The sequence below is a fragment of the Giraffa tippelskirchi genome, chromosome 9, assembly GCF_054371585.1.
Source record: "Giraffa tippelskirchi isolate mGirTip1 chromosome 9, T2T-mGirTip1v1.2.pri, whole genome shotgun sequence".
Lineage (NCBI taxonomy): Eukaryota > Metazoa > Chordata > Mammalia > Artiodactyla > Giraffidae > Giraffa > Giraffa tippelskirchi.
The window spans coordinates 165,580,541-165,600,008 of NC_137283.1; the positions used below are offsets into that span (position 1 = coordinate 165,580,541).

At 55.5% G+C, this 19,468-nt stretch overlaps 1 protein-coding gene across 1 annotated transcript in view; it reads right to left on the reverse strand.

The window, feature by feature from the left end:
- Positions 1-447: 447 nt before the first annotated feature.
- THBS2 (thrombospondin 2) overlaps positions 448-19,468 on the reverse strand; it is a 38,018-nt gene continuing 18,997 nt past the window's right edge. Inside the window, exons 8-25 of the mRNA XM_081529655.1 lie at positions 17,563-17,759; positions 15,924-16,064; positions 15,232-15,328; positions 14,087-14,251; positions 13,741-13,917; positions 13,397-13,570; positions 12,940-13,067; positions 12,708-12,860; positions 12,151-12,369; positions 11,418-11,525; positions 10,107-10,266; positions 8,391-8,509; positions 7,572-7,806; positions 6,127-6,354; positions 5,440-5,711; positions 4,682-4,779; positions 3,465-3,604; positions 448-2,227 (exon numbers count right to left, since the gene is read on the reverse strand). Coding sequence (XP_081385781.1) covers positions 2,220-2,227; positions 3,465-3,604; positions 4,682-4,779; positions 5,440-5,711; positions 6,127-6,354; positions 7,572-7,806; positions 8,391-8,509; positions 10,107-10,266; positions 11,418-11,525; positions 12,151-12,369; positions 12,708-12,860; positions 12,940-13,067; positions 13,397-13,570; positions 13,741-13,917; positions 14,087-14,251; positions 15,232-15,328; positions 15,924-16,064; positions 17,563-17,759 — 2,819 coding nt within the window. The 3' untranslated portion in view covers positions 448-2,219. The remainder of the gene's footprint in view (positions 2,228-3,464; positions 3,605-4,681; positions 4,780-5,439; positions 5,712-6,126; positions 6,355-7,571; positions 7,807-8,390; positions 8,510-10,106; positions 10,267-11,417; positions 11,526-12,150; positions 12,370-12,707; positions 12,861-12,939; positions 13,068-13,396; positions 13,571-13,740; positions 13,918-14,086; positions 14,252-15,231; positions 15,329-15,923; positions 16,065-17,562; positions 17,760-19,468) is intronic.

The window sequence follows — 19,468 nt, forward strand, 5'->3', positions numbered from 1 at the left end:
CGACCACGATGAGACCTGCCTTCAACAGCCTCCTGCTCTGCGAGACCCCTGACTGCATCTCGGCCTGAAGAGGCCTGACACAGAGCTCTGCTCGTCCTGCTGGGGTCCGCCCACGGCACCCGGCGGGAGCCCTGCTAGCTCTTTAAAAAAGGGAGAGAGATTGATTTATAGAAAACCTGTTTACAGTTTATTTCCTGTTACGAACCTTTGAAGTATAAAAATGAGGCTCTAGCTAAATGCAGGGTTCAGTGGTGAAAATCTGACCATGTGAACAAATAAATTAATATTTACAGTCTTTGGCAAAACAAAAGAAGTTTCATCCATCTGTACCAAAAGTTTGTTTTTTTAAAAAAAAAAACATAAATAATTTACAAAAAAAATATGGTACATTCTAAATATTCACATCATCAGCCCGTACCAGCGAACACAGCGACACAGAAGCCTGCACACGCTTCACCACGGGGACGTTTAATGACATCTCCCAACACTCCGCTGTCTTGGGAAAACAGCTCCACCGAAAAATGTAGAAAGTGCAGCACAGCAAGAAGGCAATTAACCTCAAAGAAGCAACAAATGTAAGCTTATCAGACGGCACGCGCAAAGGAGACAGGTCGCGGGTCCTCTCTCTCCGTGACGGAGACGTTAGCTCGCTGTCAACCAGAAGGGAGGCCGTCTGCCACATCAGGCCGACAAGACAAGTCTTCTTCCTGAGCCCCTACGTGGAGTGAGATTAACCAATATTTCCTGAACAAACATCATGCAACTTGAAGCAAAAAACAAATCAAGCCTGTGAATACTGCTGTATGACTAAGGGGTGTGTCTGCTGAGACAGCACTGGTTTACCCTTGGCATTCAAAGTCTTTAAATTCCCACGTACAGCAGATAGAAAATAGTAAAAAAAAAAAAAAATATATATATATATATATATGGAATTAAAGTCACTGGCAACAGTATATATTAAGGTTCCATTATAAACTCTTCATTATTATTTGTTTATTCTATCACATTTTGCAGCATGCTTGATCATGGCAATATAACGTTATAAAGCCTTGTATTTTGACAGAAGGTACTTTGCTATAACTGGATCTTTATATTATATGCTAGTTATATGTTTACTTCTAGAAATTATACTACGTATGCGCTACTTGGTATATTTAAATAAGTTACTGTGAACAGAACTGCATTCTATACTCACTTAATAAATATTAACACAACATTTATAACTGGAACCTTAATGGAATGTGTTACCAAGTTGGGTAAAAGCAACTTGCCCACAGTGTCAAAGCCCCGACGAGGGATCAGATGTAGAAACACGTCTGCAGACCGCTTCTCCACTGGCTCTTCTAGAGCAGCAGAGATGGGAAGGAGCCCCAGCACGGATTCCGGGGGCCAGACCTCGGAACCAAGGGACACCTGGCCACAAGCTCTCCCAGGTCCACCACTGCTGGAAGGGCCACTGCAGTGAAGGCACCTCGTCTGCTAAACCATCAGGTCAGCAGGGCTTTGCCAGGCCCAACTCTAGACCCACGGCAGAGCCGTCTCACAGGGATTTTCCTTCCTTGATGAGACCACATTTCTGAGGGCCCCCACTGTGGGACAAGAGAGCCGGGGAGGGGTACTCACTTATTCCCATGGATATTGCTGATGTTCCAGTTAGTTAGCTGACATCCCACATATGTGACTGCTGTCTCCTGACCTCTTTCTGACCATGGAATTACTTCAAACTTGCGCTGCCCCGTTTTATAATTTACCTAACAATATCCGGGTGCTCTCACACCCACCTTAAAGCATTGAAAGTAGTGTGGCAGTATTTTTCCTGCTTAATTTGTGATAATGGCTTATACACAATATTCCCTTCAACTCCATATACACATAAATACAAAAAGTACTTACATTTCATATGTAAACGTCATTCTTTTTAAACACACAAGAAAAGAAAAACAATGCAATATCATGCTCAATTTTCACTCCACATAAAGTCTCATGGATCATCAAACTGCTTTTCCTGCCGTGGGTTGGATGTTCATCTTTCAGTTCCATTATTATTTACCCTCTGAAGGCACTTGGGCTTGGGTTGAGGACAGCAGGTGAAGAATCACTCAAGGTTAGGGTCAAGAACAGGAGGTCTGCTGGAGAGAGAAGCTGGAAGCACTGGGATGGACTGAGGTGTCTGGGTAACAGCATCTACAGTACTTGGCTGGAAACACAGCAGATCCTGTTTAGATGTCTGCAAAACACAGTGACAGGATTTGGGAGACTGGACCCTGAGTTTCGCTTTGCTTTGTTTTATTTAACTATAACCTAAGATATCATTATTTCTATTTTTTTAAAAGACATCCACAATATGGATGGATGCAAGAATGGTTGAATGAATGGATGGAAAGATGGATGAATGGGGATGGAGGGATGGATGAATGGACAGAAGCATAGATACAATGATGGGTGGATGGATGGGTGGATGGATGGATGGATGGATGGGTGTGGATGGGTGGATAGATGGATGGATGGACAGAAGCATAGATGCAATGATGGGTGGATGGATGGGTGGATGGATGGATGGACAGAAGCATAGATGCAATGATGGATAGGTGAATAGGTGGATGGGGATGGATGGATGGATGGATGGACAGATGGGGGTGGATGGATAGCTGGATGGATGGGGATGGATGGGTGGATAGAAGCATAGATGCAATGATGGGTGGATGGATGGATGGATGGATGGATGGATGGATATATGGAAGGAAACGTGAAATGTCTCAAATGAAACCTAATGTAAGGAAGAGAACATTCCACCAGAATTAGGAAGACATATCAACACTCTTGCTGTATGATTTTTGAGAACCATCTCTGAGTCTTACCTCAACTATAGAAGATACTTTCATATCTACATGAAAGCACAGGTTTAGACCACATAGAAGCCAAGTTCCCTCCCAGATCCGTCTTGCTTTGACTCGGATATACTCCTAGAGAGACAGCCGGAGAGACCGCTCCCTCCACCTGTCCCCTCCTCCTTCCTTCCTTCCTTTGTCCCTCCTGCCCTCTCTCCATCTTTGCCTCTTCCTTCCTTTCTTTCTTGCCCTTTCCTGACTTCTTTCTCTCTATCTTTCCTTTTCTTTTTCTTTCCTTCCTTCATCCCTTTCTTTCTCTCTATCGGGTGTTGCAATCTAAAGTGCCAAAGGGGCCCACAAGGTGTAGACAATGTAGGAAGCTACGGGGTAGAGCACAGTGGGCAGGTAAAGCCTGTGAATAACAAAAGCGTTTGTCCTGCTGAAGACATTCATACGGAATTCAAAACAAACAAACTGATCAAGTCAATTCAAGCTGACCAAACCGAACATCTGCTGGGCGGGCCACCAGTTTATTTCCCTGACGTGCAGCTTTTGTAAAATGAAAAGCAAAATGTGCATTCCTTCCCCCCTCTCTGTAAGACACACGGCCCCAGTGAACCTTGTTCTCACACTCACCTCTGCATTCGTATTTGAGGTCCGAGAAGTAGACCATCTCTTGAGAGAAGACAAACAGACCCAGCCGCCCACCAGCGTAGGTTTTGTCATAGATGGGTCCTGAGTCTGCCATGACTTGTTTTCCTTCGTGTACTAAGACTCTGAAAACAAAACAAGGAGACAGAAAGAAGGTCAAGCTGTGAAACACATTCAGCAGAGGGCAGGAGGGCAGCTTTCTCCTCACAAGGCTCGCCAAGAGCAGCAGCAACACCCAGACCAACCTTCCTCCCCACGCCGCGCTGACAATCACCCGCCCAAGCTTCCAGGCTGCCTCTGCCTTTAAGAGCCAGGAATGCTGTAGTGCAGTCAGGAGGCCCTTCCCTCAGCCTAACCCTGACCTCAACTCCGACCCCACCCTGACCTTGGCTCTGACCCTGACCCTGACCCTCGCCCTGGCAGCAGGCTTCTGCCCTCCACACCGCACTACAGCCTTGTGCGCATCTGCCTCAAGAACTGTGAGCTGACCGGCATGTGAGCACCGGCTCCACTCCACGTGCACAGAGGCACTAAAACTCCACGGAAGGGGAGGAGCTCACGAGTGGAGGACAGGGACTCTCCCCGGAAACAGTCCCTGCAGCCAACCTGCACTGCCCTTCTCAGATCTGTCTGCTGTCACCGAGGACATACACACTCCTGGTGGAGCATCAGACCGGCCTATGCACTAAACCTAACTCGGCAGAAAGTTTCAATTTAAGTCATTGTGCTTTAATCAAACTGATTAAAAATGCTGTCATGCCGAGAGAACGGAAGTCTGTTGGGCTGCTTTGTCAAAGTTTTGTTCGAGATGAGTCTTGGACTCAGCCATTCACAAATCAGAAATAAGCAGGACCCTGTGCAAAGGAATCACTTGCTAACCCACAGACACAGCGCTTCCACTGCACTTTCCCTCCTGTAAGGGAGATGCTTACCACCTTCTGGCCTATTACAACAAGTTTGATCTCCTCTTCAATAGTTTTGTTTCGGCTTTTTTCTTTCTTTCTTTTTTTTTTTTTAAAGTGATGTGCAGAAAAAGATGCTGGACAGAAAAAAGAAGCATTTAAAGGGGGAAAATCCAGGGAGCAGCACAGAGGGCAGAATCCACTCCAGCTGATTCATCTCAGGACGCCATGCAGTGGAAAGATGCTCCTGGAAAGGACAATGGCCGGGCAGAAACACAGAGGGCAGCGAGCCCCCCCTACCTGATGTAGCCCGTCTTAGGCCTGTGGGTCAGATGCCACCGGTAGGCAGTATAGTCCTTCCAGCCGATGTTTTTGGGGTCATGCCATAGAGTGCGCACCTGAGGGACAGCATCACTGTGAGCCTCACGTGTGGCTTTACGGCACCAAAAGGGAGACGGAACATTCCTGTGGTGGGAAACCCCCGCGCTTGGGCAGCCAGGCCTCCCTCTGACGAATCCCACAGCGTAAACCTTAGTGTGAGCAAAGCCCACTGCCGGGGCCATGCCGTTCCCTGTGGGGAGCCACCTGGCCGAGCCCCAGGTCTCTGCTTCCCCAGCACGGGACCGAGACCTTTGGAGCCCTTTTCTCCCTGTTTCTATAGGGCGTATACCTATGCTTCGCGTGCAAGAGGTTCACCAGTCGTGTTTATAAAAGCACCAGGCACGGCATCTTTAATAAACAAGAGTATCGGAATTATCTGAGCTTCCCTGGTGGCTCAGATGGTAAAGAGTCTGCCTGCGATGCAGGAGACCCGGGTTCAATCCTTGGCTCAGAAAGATCCTCTGGAGAAAGGAACGACACCCACTCCAGTATTCTTGCCTGGAGAATCCCACGGACAGAGGAGCCTGGCGGGCTACAGTTCCTGGGGTTGCAATCGGTCAGACATGACTGAGACTAACACTGAACTGACTGGCTGAGGTAAAATGAGCGTAAGCAGAGCCGGGGGTGTTTTGCGAGGGCCGGGACTGCTCTCCCGCCGGAAGGAGCTGTGTGCTCACCTGCCCCTCCGTGTTGCCCGTGTGCCACAGGGCATTCCTCAGGTGCTCGCCCGTCCCCGTGGTGGAGTTCACCACCTTCAGGGACACCCCCGAGTAGCCGTAGGCCCGGGTGGGCTGGTCTTCCCAGTATGTCTGCGTCACCTGCTTCCACATCACCACGTAGAAGCGGCTGCTGGACTGGTAGCCAAAGACGAAGCCGGCATAGTCGTCGTCGCGGTCCGTGTTGACGTAGAATGTGCCGCTGAAGTCGACAGACCCGAACTCGTCGAAACCTGGAGGCCGCAGGGAACATCTGTCGTCAGAAACAGCCTTCTAGGGGAGTCCTGGAGGCCTGGGGACCCCTGGACACAGGCAGAGAGGGCCCTTCCCTTCCTGCCAACTGGAGCCCTCTTCCTGGGCAATTAGGGCATTTAGGGAACTTAATCTTCCTAAAGTTATGGGAGGGCTTCACCACCTTAGGTAATAACTTAAACACAGAATCTGTAAAATAAAAGGGCCTGCAAAATATGAGATCTCAGAGACTGGAGAGGCAAAGATGCCCTTCCCCAGGTTCCTCCATCACAAATACTTAGGCAGATGGTTTATAAACCAAGGGAGGGCGGGAGCTGCCAGCAAGACCCACTGCCCCATCCACTTGTTCTCAAAGGGCAAGCTTGTGTGCTCCATGGCACCCATGCTGAGGCTCACCAACAGCGATGCCAGGGTCAGAGTTGGCTGTCTGCACCAGCTCTTTGCCTTGATGGCGAATGACCCAGTTGGGATCAATCTGAGTGGTGCCCTTGGGGTCCAAGTGGACCATCTGGAAGTTCCGGAAGTCTGTCTCACTGATGGCGTTGTTCTCAGGACACACGTCGTCAATATCAGGGACACTGTCATTGTCGAAGTCATCTTTACAAGCGTCCCCACGCCCATCGCCTGTTGCCATGGAAAAGCATAGAGAAAAGCAAAGTAAGGTCTCTCTGTGTCTGAGACGACTTAGTATGTGAGTCTCTGAAACTCTGAGGCCAAGGGCTTGGCAGCGCTTTCTGGACCAGCGCCTGTAATCGCTGACATTTCGCCCCAACACTCTGAGGAGGAGTCTGGACTCTTCTCAAAACGTCGCTCTGATAACACTGCAATGAAGCTTGCCATATGTGAGCTCCCATGAGACCCATTTCTTTTCATTCTGAACTTGCAACTGGGGCACAAAAGCTGAATGTTGCCAGGGGAAATCAAGCTGAATTTCCAGCTTTTCCTTCTGATTGTCTTCAGAATCTTTGCTACTACCTCAGTTGCCCCTGCCTGCAATCAACTTGGCATTGAGGGCAGAGCTCTCTGATGAAAAATGATCTCCCTGGGGAGAAATGGACTTCTGCTTTCGGGGGCATCTTGTCAATTTTCCCAGGGGTGAGGCTGGGGGGCACGGACCAGCCTGGTTTATGGAGAGATGCCCGATGAGACCTCAAGGGTATGCAGTCCATGCTAACAGTGACAATCCAGAAGACCACCACTCACTAAGTCACCCCATCGGAGTGCCTGCTGCTTTAGAGGGAGAAAAGACACCAGGTTCAACCAAGTTTCCGTCACATCCTTCACACAGTCCCTCAGTTCTGCTCAGAGGCAGACGGCCCCTCAGTTCTGCTCAGAGCAGACGGCCCCTCAGTTCTGCTCAGAAGCACACATTCCCCTCTCTGGCTGGTGGGAGCATCCACAGCCCTGAAGACACCCCCAGCACCAGCCTCGCCTCCACCCCAGCCCCCCCCCAGGCCCAGCTGTGGGGACAGAAGCCATCGGTCCTCCTGTCGAGAACGAGCCCTGTGCTGCTCGTGGCCGGGTGTCCTTGGAGCTGCCCTTCAGCCAGTGAGTCTCCATGTGCCTCTGTGTCAGTAGGTTCCATTCCGCCCCCCGCCTCCCATCTCGTCCACGGCAGCTGCACGTCCTCCACCAGCGTGTGGGTCAGCCTCCAGCAGACGCCGGAGGACACCCGGTCGCCCCAGCACAGCTGCGCGCCTGCTGCGTCACCTGAGACCCTGAGCCGCCCTGGGCTCCGTGCCCTCCAGACCCTCTCCCCTGGGGCCACCAGGGCTAAAGAGCTCTTTTCGTCCAACACCTCACATCCCTGCAGCCAAGCTGCTCCCGCGGGGGGTGCCTACCATCCGAGTCCTCCTGGTCAGGGTTGGCGACCAACCGGCAGTTGTCCCTGTCGTCGGGGACCCCGTCGTTGTCGTCGTCCGAGTCGCAGGCGTCGCCTTGGCCGTCGCGGTCGTGGTCGGCCTGGTTGGCGTTGGAGATGTAGGGGCAGTTGTCCTGGTTGTTCTGGTGGCCGTCTTCGTCGATGTCCTCATTGTTGTCGCACTGGTCTCCCACGAGGTCATTGTCCACGTCGGTCTGGGAGGCAGAGTTCGGGGACAGCAGCCATGAGCCTCCACCCAGCGAAACAGATGCTGGGTGGAAAGTCACCAAGGGCGTGCAGCCTGGGCCACCTCACCCCACACACGAGCCATGACCACAGAGAGGAACGGCCTCCTGGAGTCCAGGCGTCTCTGCATCTGACCCACCTCCCTACGGGGGCTCGCCCTCCTTAAGGGAGACCAGAAAGAATCAGCTGCAGCGCAATCGAGTCCTTTCTGACAACGTCCTTTCTCCAGCACGTTCTGTCACCACTGTGATCTATCACCACTGTGACTTCCAGAGGCCAACCTGGAAAAGCAGCCAATTCCTCTGTCTGCATCAGGCAAACCCCGAGCTGATCAGGAGACAGGCTCCCGCGCACAGCGGGGCAGAGGCACCTACTGTCTGGCTGGGGGCCATGCTCAGGCTCGAGTTCAGTCAGCGTTTTCAGTTAAAACGATCGCGCAGCCAGTGCTATGCGTCCTGGCAGATCGCGCGGAAAACCACAAGGCCTACCGTCTGTGAGGACCCCTCGACCTCCGCTCCTCACAGACGCCCTGATCAGTCGCCCTGTCCGTTACCTGGTCCGGGTTGTGCACCAGGGGGCAGTTGTCACAGTGGTCGCCCACACCGTCCCCATCGGTGTCCCGCTGGTCAGTGTTGTAGACATAAGGACAGTTGTCTCGCTCGTTGAAGACATCTGTGGGATGCAGGGAGAACAGGGCATGTGGAGTTTAGGGAAGGCACGCTGCTTTGCTTACTGCATTAAACAATTCTCAGCCAAACTTTTGTTTAACAAAAAAGAAATCTAAGAAATCATAAAATGTGAAGATTATGAGATGCATGGCAGATTTCCCATTAAAAGGAAAATACCCTTAGTTTAAAGCAGAACCAATACTTGGAGGTCTCTGGATGGTGACGCACACTGAGGGTCCACAGGCAAGTCACCGCAGCGTAAATATCCGACTCTGCACGCTGTTTGCCCTAACACCCACTCAGAAAATCTACGTCGAGCTGCTAGGGACTGGCCAGCCACCTGGGCTCCACAAACTCATCCACTTCCTACGTTACTAGGAAACCACCAATGACAGACACTGGTAGGGGCTTAGGAGCGGTGCCTTACACCCGGAAATCTGAGAATAGATCGTGAATTTCATCAACGTCAAAGTGATGAAAACTGTGAATTAACCTGGCAGGTGGGGGATCCCAGGAGGTGAGGGGGTCCTGGCAGGTCAGGGGTTGCAGTGGGTGGGGGTCCTGAAAGGTGATGGGGGGTCCTGGGAAGTGGAGGTCCTAAGAGGTAGGGGGTCCTGGCAGGTGGAGGGTCCTGGGAGTTGGTGGGGGTTTAGGCAGGTGGGGGGCCCTGGGAGGTGGAGGGTCCTAAGAAGTGGTGGGGGTCTTGGGAGGTGGGAGGTCCTGGCAGGTGAGGGGATCCTGGGAAGTGGAGGGTTCAGGCAGGTGGGGGATCCCAGGAGGTAGGGGGTCCTGTCAGGTGGGGGTCCTGTCAGGTTCGGGTCCTGGCAGATGGGGGTCCTAGGAGGTTGGGGGTCCTGGGAGGAAAGGGGTCCTGGCAGGCGGGGAGGGTACTGGGAGGTGGAGAGAGTCGGGAGAAGGACCCCTGACAGATATGGGATTTGGAAGTCACAGATGGAGGATGGGAGGAGATGCCTCATCTCCAGGAAAAGCCCTCGAGAGCAGTGTGGGCAGACGCTGTCCTGTGCTGGTAGAAGCCAGTCAGTGAGATGCCATGTTGTGCCAAGAAAGCAGCCTGGAGACAGCACAGTTGGTGGCGGGTGGGCAGGGGGAGTGAGTGTGAGTCTGGCAGGCTGCTGGCTGGGCTGCAGATGCCCAGGGCGAGGCTGTGCCAGGGGTGGGCACAGAGTCACGCCCGCAGGCACTGCTTAAAAGGCCTGGTGCCATCAGAACTTTCCAGGGTCCGGGGTGAAGCCCTGGCGGGGTCTTTGCAATGGACGATTCAGTGTTGCCTGGAAGCGGGCCATTGGGGAAACAGACGGGGTCCGGGAGACCCTTCTCAGAAGCACGGTTTGTTCAGGGCAAGGCACTGGGTTCCTGGGGCTGTGAACGGCGACGGGCGTGACAGGAGACACCAGGGCTGGCAGAACATGCTCTTTCCCACAGGGTGGTCCAAGGCCCCCGGGAAGAGGGGCCGCATAAGGATGGTCTCGTGAGCAGAGACGTGAATCGGGAGGTCGCGCGTTAGCAAACAGGTGGGGCTGAGCTCACCCAGCCAGCGCAGAGCCCCGCGGCATCCGCAGCCCGCGGCGGGCCCCACTCACCGTCCCCGTCGATGTCCACGGAGCAGGCGTCGCCCTCCCCGTTGTTGTCCGTGTCGATCTGTGCAGGGTTGTGCACGTAGGGGCAGTTGTCGCATCGGTCCCCGACCTCGTCCTTGTCATAGTCAAACTGACGGGGGTTGAAGAGAAGCTGGCAGTTGTCCTAGAAAAAACCGAGGGAAGAATTCCAGAAACAGCATAGAGACGATTGCTGGGTTACTCATAACATGACTTGGCACTTGCAAGTCGTGTATTTAAAGCAGATCAAGATAATCAAGGTAGAAATACAGCCAGGAAGCTCTACCTACAATTTCTTGACAACAAGTCATTTTATAATTATTTACACAGTCTATCCCTATGAAAAATTTTGCAATTGTCTATGGTAAAAGTGATATAGTATATATATCACGGTGAGGACAGACACATAGACGGTGACGGCAGACATGTCAATGTTGAGGGAATGAAGGATTGAAAGAGCTAATGGATCAGTGGAAGTGAACCCGCGAACAAAAACTTAGTAGCTCTGTGTCTGCTAGTGCTGAATCATGTATGAATACATTAGGTCACATATGTCCGCTACAATTCTGTCGGGAAATGGAGAGTCCCTTGGACTGCAAGGAGATCAAACCAGTCCATCCTAAAGGAAATCAGTCCTGAATATTCATTGGAAGGACTGATGCTGAAGCTGAAACTCCAACACTTTGGCCACCTGATGAGAAGAGCTGACTCATTGGAACAGACCCTGATGCTGGGAAAGATTGAAGGCGGGAGGAGAAGGGGACGACAGAGGATGAGATGGCTGGATGGCATCACCAGCTCGATGGACGTGAATTTGAGTAAACTCTTTCACTCTGGGAGATCGTGATGGACAGGGAAGCCTGGTGTGCTGCGGTCCATGGGGTCTCAGAGTAGGATACGACTGAGCAACTGAACAACAAGATTCTGCTATAAAGGCAGTGAGCGGTAGCATCTCTCCTTAAAGGGACAGCCCTGCATCACTGGCACCCCCCCCCCCAGAAAGATGGATGAGTAAAAGTAAACTATTGGAAGCCTTCTAGTAGAGCTGCCCGCGTGGCTGCACGCCTGGCTGGCTAACGTGCGGTGGAAACCACGGGGTTCTCCCGGTGACTGCAGCCTCGCTGGGGAGGGAAGTCCCGGCAGTTCACAGCCACCATCGCGCACAGCGCTGCTGTCCTGCCCCGGGCGCTCTGGGTGCGGAGTGCGGAGTGCGAGGACCAGCCTGGGCGCTGGGGAGAGAAGTCCCTGTGGTGCTGCGGTCCTGCCCCCGGCGCTTGGGACGTGGGAGCCGCCCACCTTCTCGTCTGTGACGCCGTCGTTGTCGTCGTCGTCGTCGCAGGCGTCCCCGATGCCGTCCTTGTCGAAGTCTTCCTGCCCCGAGTTGGGCAGGAGGGGGCAGTTGTCCTGCAAGAGGAGGAAGCAGACATTATGAAAACGTCTCCGAGCCCCCTGCCCTCAGGACCAAGCGGCGAGGGTGCCGCTGGTGGAGCTCGAGGAAGCCCCACCGCGGAGACCTCATGGCACGGCCGGGCTCCGCGTGTCCCCCCGGGCTGCCCGAGGCCTGACACCACCGCCCGTGAGGGGAGAAAGGAAGCCTGTGTCTGGAGCCCGGGACCCCCGTGAAGAGCTCACGAACGGGGGAACGGGGAGAGAAGGAAAACACGGGCCGGGACCAGGCCCCACCCGGCTCTTCCCCCGAAAGCTCCGGGCGCCAGTGACGACCTCTGACCGGCCAACAGGCTGCCCAGGGTCACTGCAGCTGCAGGGGTGTGCCAGGAGCCGAAGGCCAGCACCACCCACCGCCCCTATTCACTGACTTCAACCCTCTCTGAATTCAGTCGATAAACGTGTATCAGGCGCTCTGTCCTCTACCAATTCCAACAGTGAGCTACTTCTGCAGAACGACCCCTGGCATTTGCAGAAGCTCCGGGCAGATGCCTCGGGGGGTGCTGGTGGGTGGCTGGTGCCTCGCGCCCCTCCCAGCCCCCCTCGACTTCTCAGGCGGGCCCGCAGCTGCGGGGTGCCGCACCTTGATGCAGTGGTAGGTGGCGTTGGTGGCGCACACCAGGTTCCTGTTGGGCCAGCCGTCCAGGTCGGAGTCCTCCCCGCAGATGCGCCCGTCGCCCGCGTAGCCCGTCTGGCACTCACACTTGTACATGGGCTCGCTGAAGTGGCCCAGGTAGATGCACTCGGCGTGCCGGTGGCAGCTGTGGGTCTTGTCCTCACAGGGGTTCTCCGGCTCACACACCTGGGGAGGCGAGGACACACACTGACCCCGACCCTGACCGGGGGACCGGGGAGCCCAGGTCCATCCAGACCCCCAGGGCCCCTTCCCCGGACAGGCCTGAGGCTCTCAGGGGTGCCGGAGCAGTGGCACGGCATGCCCCAGCCTCAGCGACGCCTGGGGTCACGGTGAGGCTGCAGCTCCTCACCCTGGCCCTCGGAATGCTGTGCGTGGACACTCAGCCCCACGGGCCCTGCTCCCCACAGAGTAAGCAGTCCCTCCCCACGCCACCCGCCCCTCTCCACCCCAGCCCGCCTGATCGTCCTCACGCCGCTACGGGAAGACAGTGGCCGGCAGCTCACCTGCTTCTCAGTCCTGGCCGCCTCCAGGCCAACACCAAAGGGCTGGTTCCCCTTGTAGCGTGGTGGGCAGGGCAGGCAGTGGTAGCCGGGGTTGGTGTTGACGCAGCGGTGGGCCTTGCTAGTTGTGAAGCACATATCCGTGACCACAGCGCACTGGGGGACCAACAGGCCAGACGTGAGCCCAGGCTCCTGCCCCCGAGGGCCACCCCGTGGCCTGGGGAGGGGCACCCACCTCGTCCAGGTCCTCGCAGTGGGTGCCGTTGCCCAGGAAGCCCACCGGGCAGGAGCCGCAGGACCAGGAGCCGTCGGGGAAGCTGCTGCACTCAGCTCCAGGGAAGCAGGGGTTGGACAGGCAGCCGTCTGCAGGGAGGAAGGAGATGGCGAGGCTCGCGGCCACCCACCGGGCGACACCTCGCTCAGGAGCAGCACCAGCTGCATCCTCAGAGACACCGCAGCAGAAGTGCCGAGCCCCACAGCAGGTGCCTGGCAGCCGAGAGGTGGAGGGCCGAGGAGCCACGCCACACGCCCACCTGGCAGGCATGCCCACCTGCCGGGCACACCCACCTGGCGGGCACACCCACCTGCTGGGCATCCTGGATGGGGTAGAGGGCCTGCACACCTACCCACCCCGTACACCCACGTGCCGGGCACATCCACATGCTGGGCGGCTCCTCATCCCACACACCCACCTACTGGGCAGCTCTTCCTGTTACACATCTGGTGCTCCTTGACGTCCCCCACGCAGTCCTTCCCCCCATGCTGGGGCTCGGGGCTGTTGCAGACGCGCGTCCGCTCGCGGATCCCTCCGGCACAGGTGACCGTGCAGGCTGACCACGGGGACCAGGGGCTCCACCGGCCGTCCACTGGGGGTGGGAGGACAGTGAGGTCATGCAGGGACGGGATCTGCGCTGGGACGGGGCCGGGTCTCCACACGGGGACACCGGCCAAACAAGGGGCTCCCGGTGCCCGGATGGCTCAGGCCTGCATCCTATGGAAAGCCAGCCCGGCGCCCGGCTGCGCCACGTCCACTCACCTGGGCAGGGCGGGCCCTGGCAGGCCTTGGTCTCACGGCCACTCCCCTTGCAGCTCCGGCCCCCCATCTGCGGCACCGGCGAGTTGCAGAGGCGGATGCGAGTGACGTTGCCGAACCCGCAGGTCACCGAGCAGGAGGACCACGGCGACCAGTGGCTCCAGCCGCCGTCCTGCCGGACTAGCGCAGAGGGGGCAAGCGCCCCGGGGCTCAGAGGGCTAGGGGAGAGCAGGCTGACCCCCGCTGACCCCTCCCGGAAGCTTCCCACCCACCAGGCAGGGAAGAGCCCCCGCGGCGGGAGGCCCGGACCGGGGGGAGGGCCCCCAGGGTCCCTGCGCCTGACACTCACTGCGGTGGTCGCATCTGCCCAGGCTGCAAGCCCGCGTCTGGATGGACGGGCCCAGGCAGGTGTTGCTGGTGACATCACAGGAGCGGCCCCTCTGCTGGGTGCCCGACCCGCAGGTGGCCGAGCACTCCGTCCACTCCGCCCACGGGGACCAGCCTTCCTCGCCGTCTGCACAGGGACACCGCTACCCGTCAGACCCCAGGGGCAAGGGCACGGGGGGCGCCCAGCCCTGGAGTCCGAGCAGACGCCCTGGGTGGATGCAGGAGGTGGGCAGACGTGTCGGTCCCCGGGGTCGGAGCGCGGGAGTGGACCGCAAGAAAGGGAAGGGGGCGCATGAGGAGCTTGCCCAGACGCCCAGCCACCCCTGGCGGGAAGGGGCCTGTGGGAGACCCTGATGGCTTCTGAGGAGGCAACGACTCTGCTACAGAGCTGTCGCTGGGGCCACCAGGATGTGAGCTATCTCCACTCCAACCGCCGTTTGCTGGTTTACATACGGTAATGAAACTTCAATTCGGGGTTGAAATGACAGGACGCTAAATTTAGTTCCAAATACTCTAAACAGGAACAAGTGAAATAAAAAGGAAATTTCCTGCCAAGAAACACCCAGTACCTGTCGTGCACATTTGTACACATTGTGCCATCTTTTCATTGTAAAACTCACCCTGGGTCACGGGCATCATCACCCTGAAGCCCAGAAACGCTACATTTTCATGGAGACGCAGAGCCCTACCCATCACCATGGGCTCCCAGCCCCCGTCCAGGCCAGCAACCTGCAGGCCCCCAGACCAGGGTGACGAGATGGGCAGGACACGCAGAGTACGCCTCAGAGAAACCAACCAGTCCAGTCAACACTGCTGGCGACGGGAGGAGGGGGCGGGGAGCCTTGGAGGCTTGGCTACTGCGGGGCTGGGGGCCAGAGGCGGGGGGCTGCTGAGGGGCAGGGGGGCACCGAGCCATCGGGGAGCTGCGAGAGTCTGGGGGCTTCCAGAGGACCTGAAGGCCCTGCTGACGCGAGGCCCCGGGAGCCCTGGTCCCAAGGACCACAGCCCAAGCCCCAGGCTTCCCTGCAGGACCAGCCGGCATGCAGTGCGCATGGACACGGCTGAGCCCCGAGAGCCGAGGCTGCTGCCTGCCTGCCGGGCACTCACCGTGGATGCAGGACGGGCAGCACTCGCCCTCCACGAACCAGGGGTCTGCACACGTCGCGGGCGGGCAGCTGATTTGGTGGCAAACGGTCTTAAATTTCTATGAGGAAAAGCGACATTTGTGTCACACGCGTTCAGAAACAGGAATGCTGAACAAGGGCCAGACTGGAAGGGTCAGTACGGTCCACTTGTTACAGAGACGCGGGAACATCTCTCCCCTCAGCTGTGAGCAGCTCCCTGGACCGCGTCCCTCTTGGCCCCCCCCCCACAGCACCAAGCCCAGGGCCCTCCACACCCAGCAGCGGGACAGGTGGGACGGGCAACGTCCAGTGTCCAGGCCGCCCGGGGAGACCGAGTGGGTGAACAAGGAAACCAAATGGCCTGCCGTGCTGTGGGCACTGACACGCCCCCAGGGGTCTGTGCTGAGCCCGAGGCCCTCGCAGGCCCGAGCAGCATCAGACACAGGAGGGGCACCTGCCAGCCCTGCCCGCTCCATCCCCCACCACTGGGCGACCCTGGCCACACCCTCCTGGTTCTCGGTGCACAGAACCACAGGCTGACTCCCCATTCGGGGTGGCCTCCACACCCACGGCCCCCGCAGGTAGCACGGTTAGCAGGGGCCCTGCCAGCTCTGGGGTCAGAGCTCGCGAGCATGCAGCCCAGGGCTGCCCCCGGGGCCCATGCGTGCGGCTCACCTTGCAGGAGCACTTGGTGCAGCTGTCCACCACCCAGGTCTCATTCTCTGCAAAGAAGCGGCCGTCCTGCCAGCAGGCAGACACGTTCCTGGTCTTGGGGGGCCCGCCAATGAGCTCCCAGAGAAACTGGTTGTCATTTGACTGGAGGATGGAGGAAAAGACGTCAGTGTGGATGGGACGGGGCTGTGCAGACTTCGGGCTCAGCCACGGCCCACACCAAACTCCATCCTTTAAACAGATTGCCCTCTGAATCCCGGCTTCCTGTTTCCTGGGAGACGAATCTCCTTGAGTTCAAGGCTTCACAGTGGAGGCCATGTAGCCTGTGAGCACGTTTTCTACCAGAGTCCTCTATATATATGGCATTCTAACCAGATATCTGGGACTCTGTCCAGGGAGCTGGTTGGTTACTTCTGGTTAGCAAAGGTTAGTGGTGGTTAGTAAATGTTAGTGATGGTTATGCATGGTTAGTGATGGTTACTCATGGTTACCCGTGGTTAGTGGTGTTTAGTCATGGTTTGTGGAGATTAGTTGTAGTTAGTGGAAGTTAGTAAAGGTTAGTTGGATTAGTGAAGGTTAGTAGAGGTTAGTCATAGTTGTGGTTAGTGGTTACTCATGGTGAGTGGTGGCTAGTTGTGGTTAGTGGTGGTTAGTCATGGTTAGCAGAGATAAGTCATGGTTAGTCTTCGTTAGTGGTGGTTAGTAATAGTGGCAGTTATTCATGGTTAGTGGTGGTTAGTTATAGTTTGTGGTGGTTACTAGTGGTTAGTGTGGTTAGCCATGTTAGTGGAGGTTATTTGTGGTTAATGGTAGTTACTCACAGTTAGCAGAGATTAGTCATGGTTAGACTTGGTTAGTGGTGGTTAGTCATAGTTAGTGGCAGTTACTGGTGGTTAGTGGTGGTTAGTTGTGGTTTGTGGTGGTTACTAGTGGTTAGTGGTGGTCACTCATGGTTAGCAGAGATTAGTCATGGTTAGTCACAATGGCAGTTACTCATGGTTAGTGGTGGTTAGTCATGGTTAGTGGAGGTTGCTAGGGTTAGCGGTGGTTACTCATGGTTAGCAGAGATCAGTCATGGTTAGTGGAGGTTAGTCATAGTTAGTCGTGGTTAGTGGTTACTCATGGTGAGTGGTGGCTAGTTGTGGTTAGTGGTGGTTAGTCGTGGTTAGTGGTGGTTACTAGGGTTAGCAGTGGTTACTCATGATTAGCAGAGATCAGTCCTGGTTAGTCATGGTTAGTGGAGGTTATTTGTGGTTAGTGGTGGTTACTCATGGTTAGCAGAGATTAGGCATGGCTAGTCTTAGTGGTGGTTAGTCACAGTGGCAGTTACTCGTGGTTAGTGGTGGTTAGTCATGGTTAGTGGAGGTTGCTAAGGTTAGCGGTGGTTACTCATGATTAGCAGAGATCAGTCCTGGTTAGTCATGGTTAATGGAGGTTAGTCATAGTTAGTTGTGGTTGGTGGTTACTCATGGTAAGTGGTGGCTAGTTGTGGTTACTGGTGGTTAGTCCTGGTCAATGGAGGTTAGCTGTGGTTGGTGGCAGTTACCCGTGGTTAGTGGTGGTTAGTCATAGTTAGTGGCAGTTACCCAGGGTTACTGGTGGTTAGTCCTGGTCACAGGGGTGTCGCCGGCTGGGCACCCACCACTTTGCGCAGGCTCTCGTGGAGCTGGTTCACGATGACGTGCAGCCCCGAGAGCTCGCGGATCATGCTGCCCAGCTCCTCGCAGGAATGCTCGCACACCTCCGGGCCCCTCTCGGCGCTCAGGCCCACGTGCTCCATGGTGACCATGGGGCTCAGGTGCAGTATCTCCGTGTTCTCATTGATGGCGTTGGCTTCAGCTGCAGGAAGCACATGGGACAGTCACCGCCTGGCCGGCATGACGGGGTGCTGCTCAGAGCACGCGTGCTACATGGCTCCCAGGAGCCCGAGAACTGGCAGCTGTTTCCCACCCCTGGACTTTGCCCCTCATGGCACCATGGGCACCAAGCCTCAGACACTGCCGTCCACAGAGCAGAAGTTCAGCTCAGGTGAAAAATGCAAAAGCATCAGAGGCACACACCTGCCTCCTGTTCAAACTGGTTAGAGGCAACAGCTTCCTGTTTTTCTTCTTTTTATATAAATATTTATATAACTTATTACCTAAAATAAATTCTTTATTTTTGTCCCAAAACCCAAATCTGTTTCCGACCCCATAATTTCTATACATTCTGACAACCCTTCTCAATTCCTCAATTATCTCATTTTTTTCATCCTAAACACCATTTCTTTTGGCTACTTGTTCTGCATTAAGGTAAATTATTTTTTTTCTTGCTAAATGAGTAATTCCGTCATTTCTCCGCTGGCGTCGCAAGACCCCTGAAGTGCACAACCCAGACCGTGGGCCCGGAACCCACTGTTCAGAGATGGTACAGGCCTCAGAAGCCCCCAAACACGGGACACACAGCTACACCGCTAATGACAAAAGTGCTCTGGGAAAGTCCCGAACCAGGCGTGACCTCCCTGTGGAGCCGGCCAGCTGGGACGCGGCCGCCAAGGCCATGCCATGTCGTCTCCACAGTGATGCTCATATCTTGTCTGAGACATCCCATGGCTGAGTCATCACTTGTCAGTGTTACAATTATGTCAGACATTCTATTTTCATTTTTATTACTTGATTGTAAATCCTTGTTACAACTCACATGGATCTTAAGTCCTTTCCTCAGACACGCCAGACCTAAAGCCACGTGTGTGTGTATGTGTGTTGGTTGGTTGCTCAGTCATGTCAGACTCACTGAGACCCCATGGACTGTAGCCCGCCAGGCTCCTCTGTCCATGGGATTCCTCAGGCAAGAATATGGAGTGGGCTGCCATTGCCTTCTCCAGAAAGCCACATACAACCATCAGCGTATTAACCACTAGTCGTACATCGAAGAATAAAAATAGGGCAACAAACGTGCCCTGAAGTCCCAGGACCGCCTCACGGAAGATGAGCAGAGTCCTTCCTCAGGAGAGGACGCCCCGGCCTACAGCACGAGGGGCCGAGCCTGGGGTGAGGGCCGCATCTCCCCTACCCTCCGCCCCCTTGCTGAGGGTCAACGCTCCCTTTCCCTCTCTCTGTCACCCAGACGTGCCCAGCACACCAGTTGACTCCCCCAGGGATGCCCGGCTTGGATCAGAGACAAGCAAGGTTCCCTCCGTGTGCGCCCTGGGACTGCCTTCTCTTCTCGTGTGTCTTCTCGGATGTCAGTTCACTCTGTCTTAGCTTTTTCAGAACTTTTGCTTTTTTATGACCACACCCCTCAGAAAGACTGTGACCTAATCCACAGGGGCCTCGATCCGCATTTCAGCCAGAGCTGGTGGTACAGGGTGGGATGAGGTTCAGAACCTCGCGGCCACAGCGCTCAGGGAGTTTGGGGGCTGAGAGCAAGTGTGTGGCCCATCATAACGCCCTCCTAGGTGCCCAAGCTGCCAAGCGTCACAATTTAAACTCTTTCCCTTCTTGAACTCAACTGACCAACAGCTGAAAGATGCACCAGTTGAAAGGTAGATGGCCGTGGACGGAAAGACT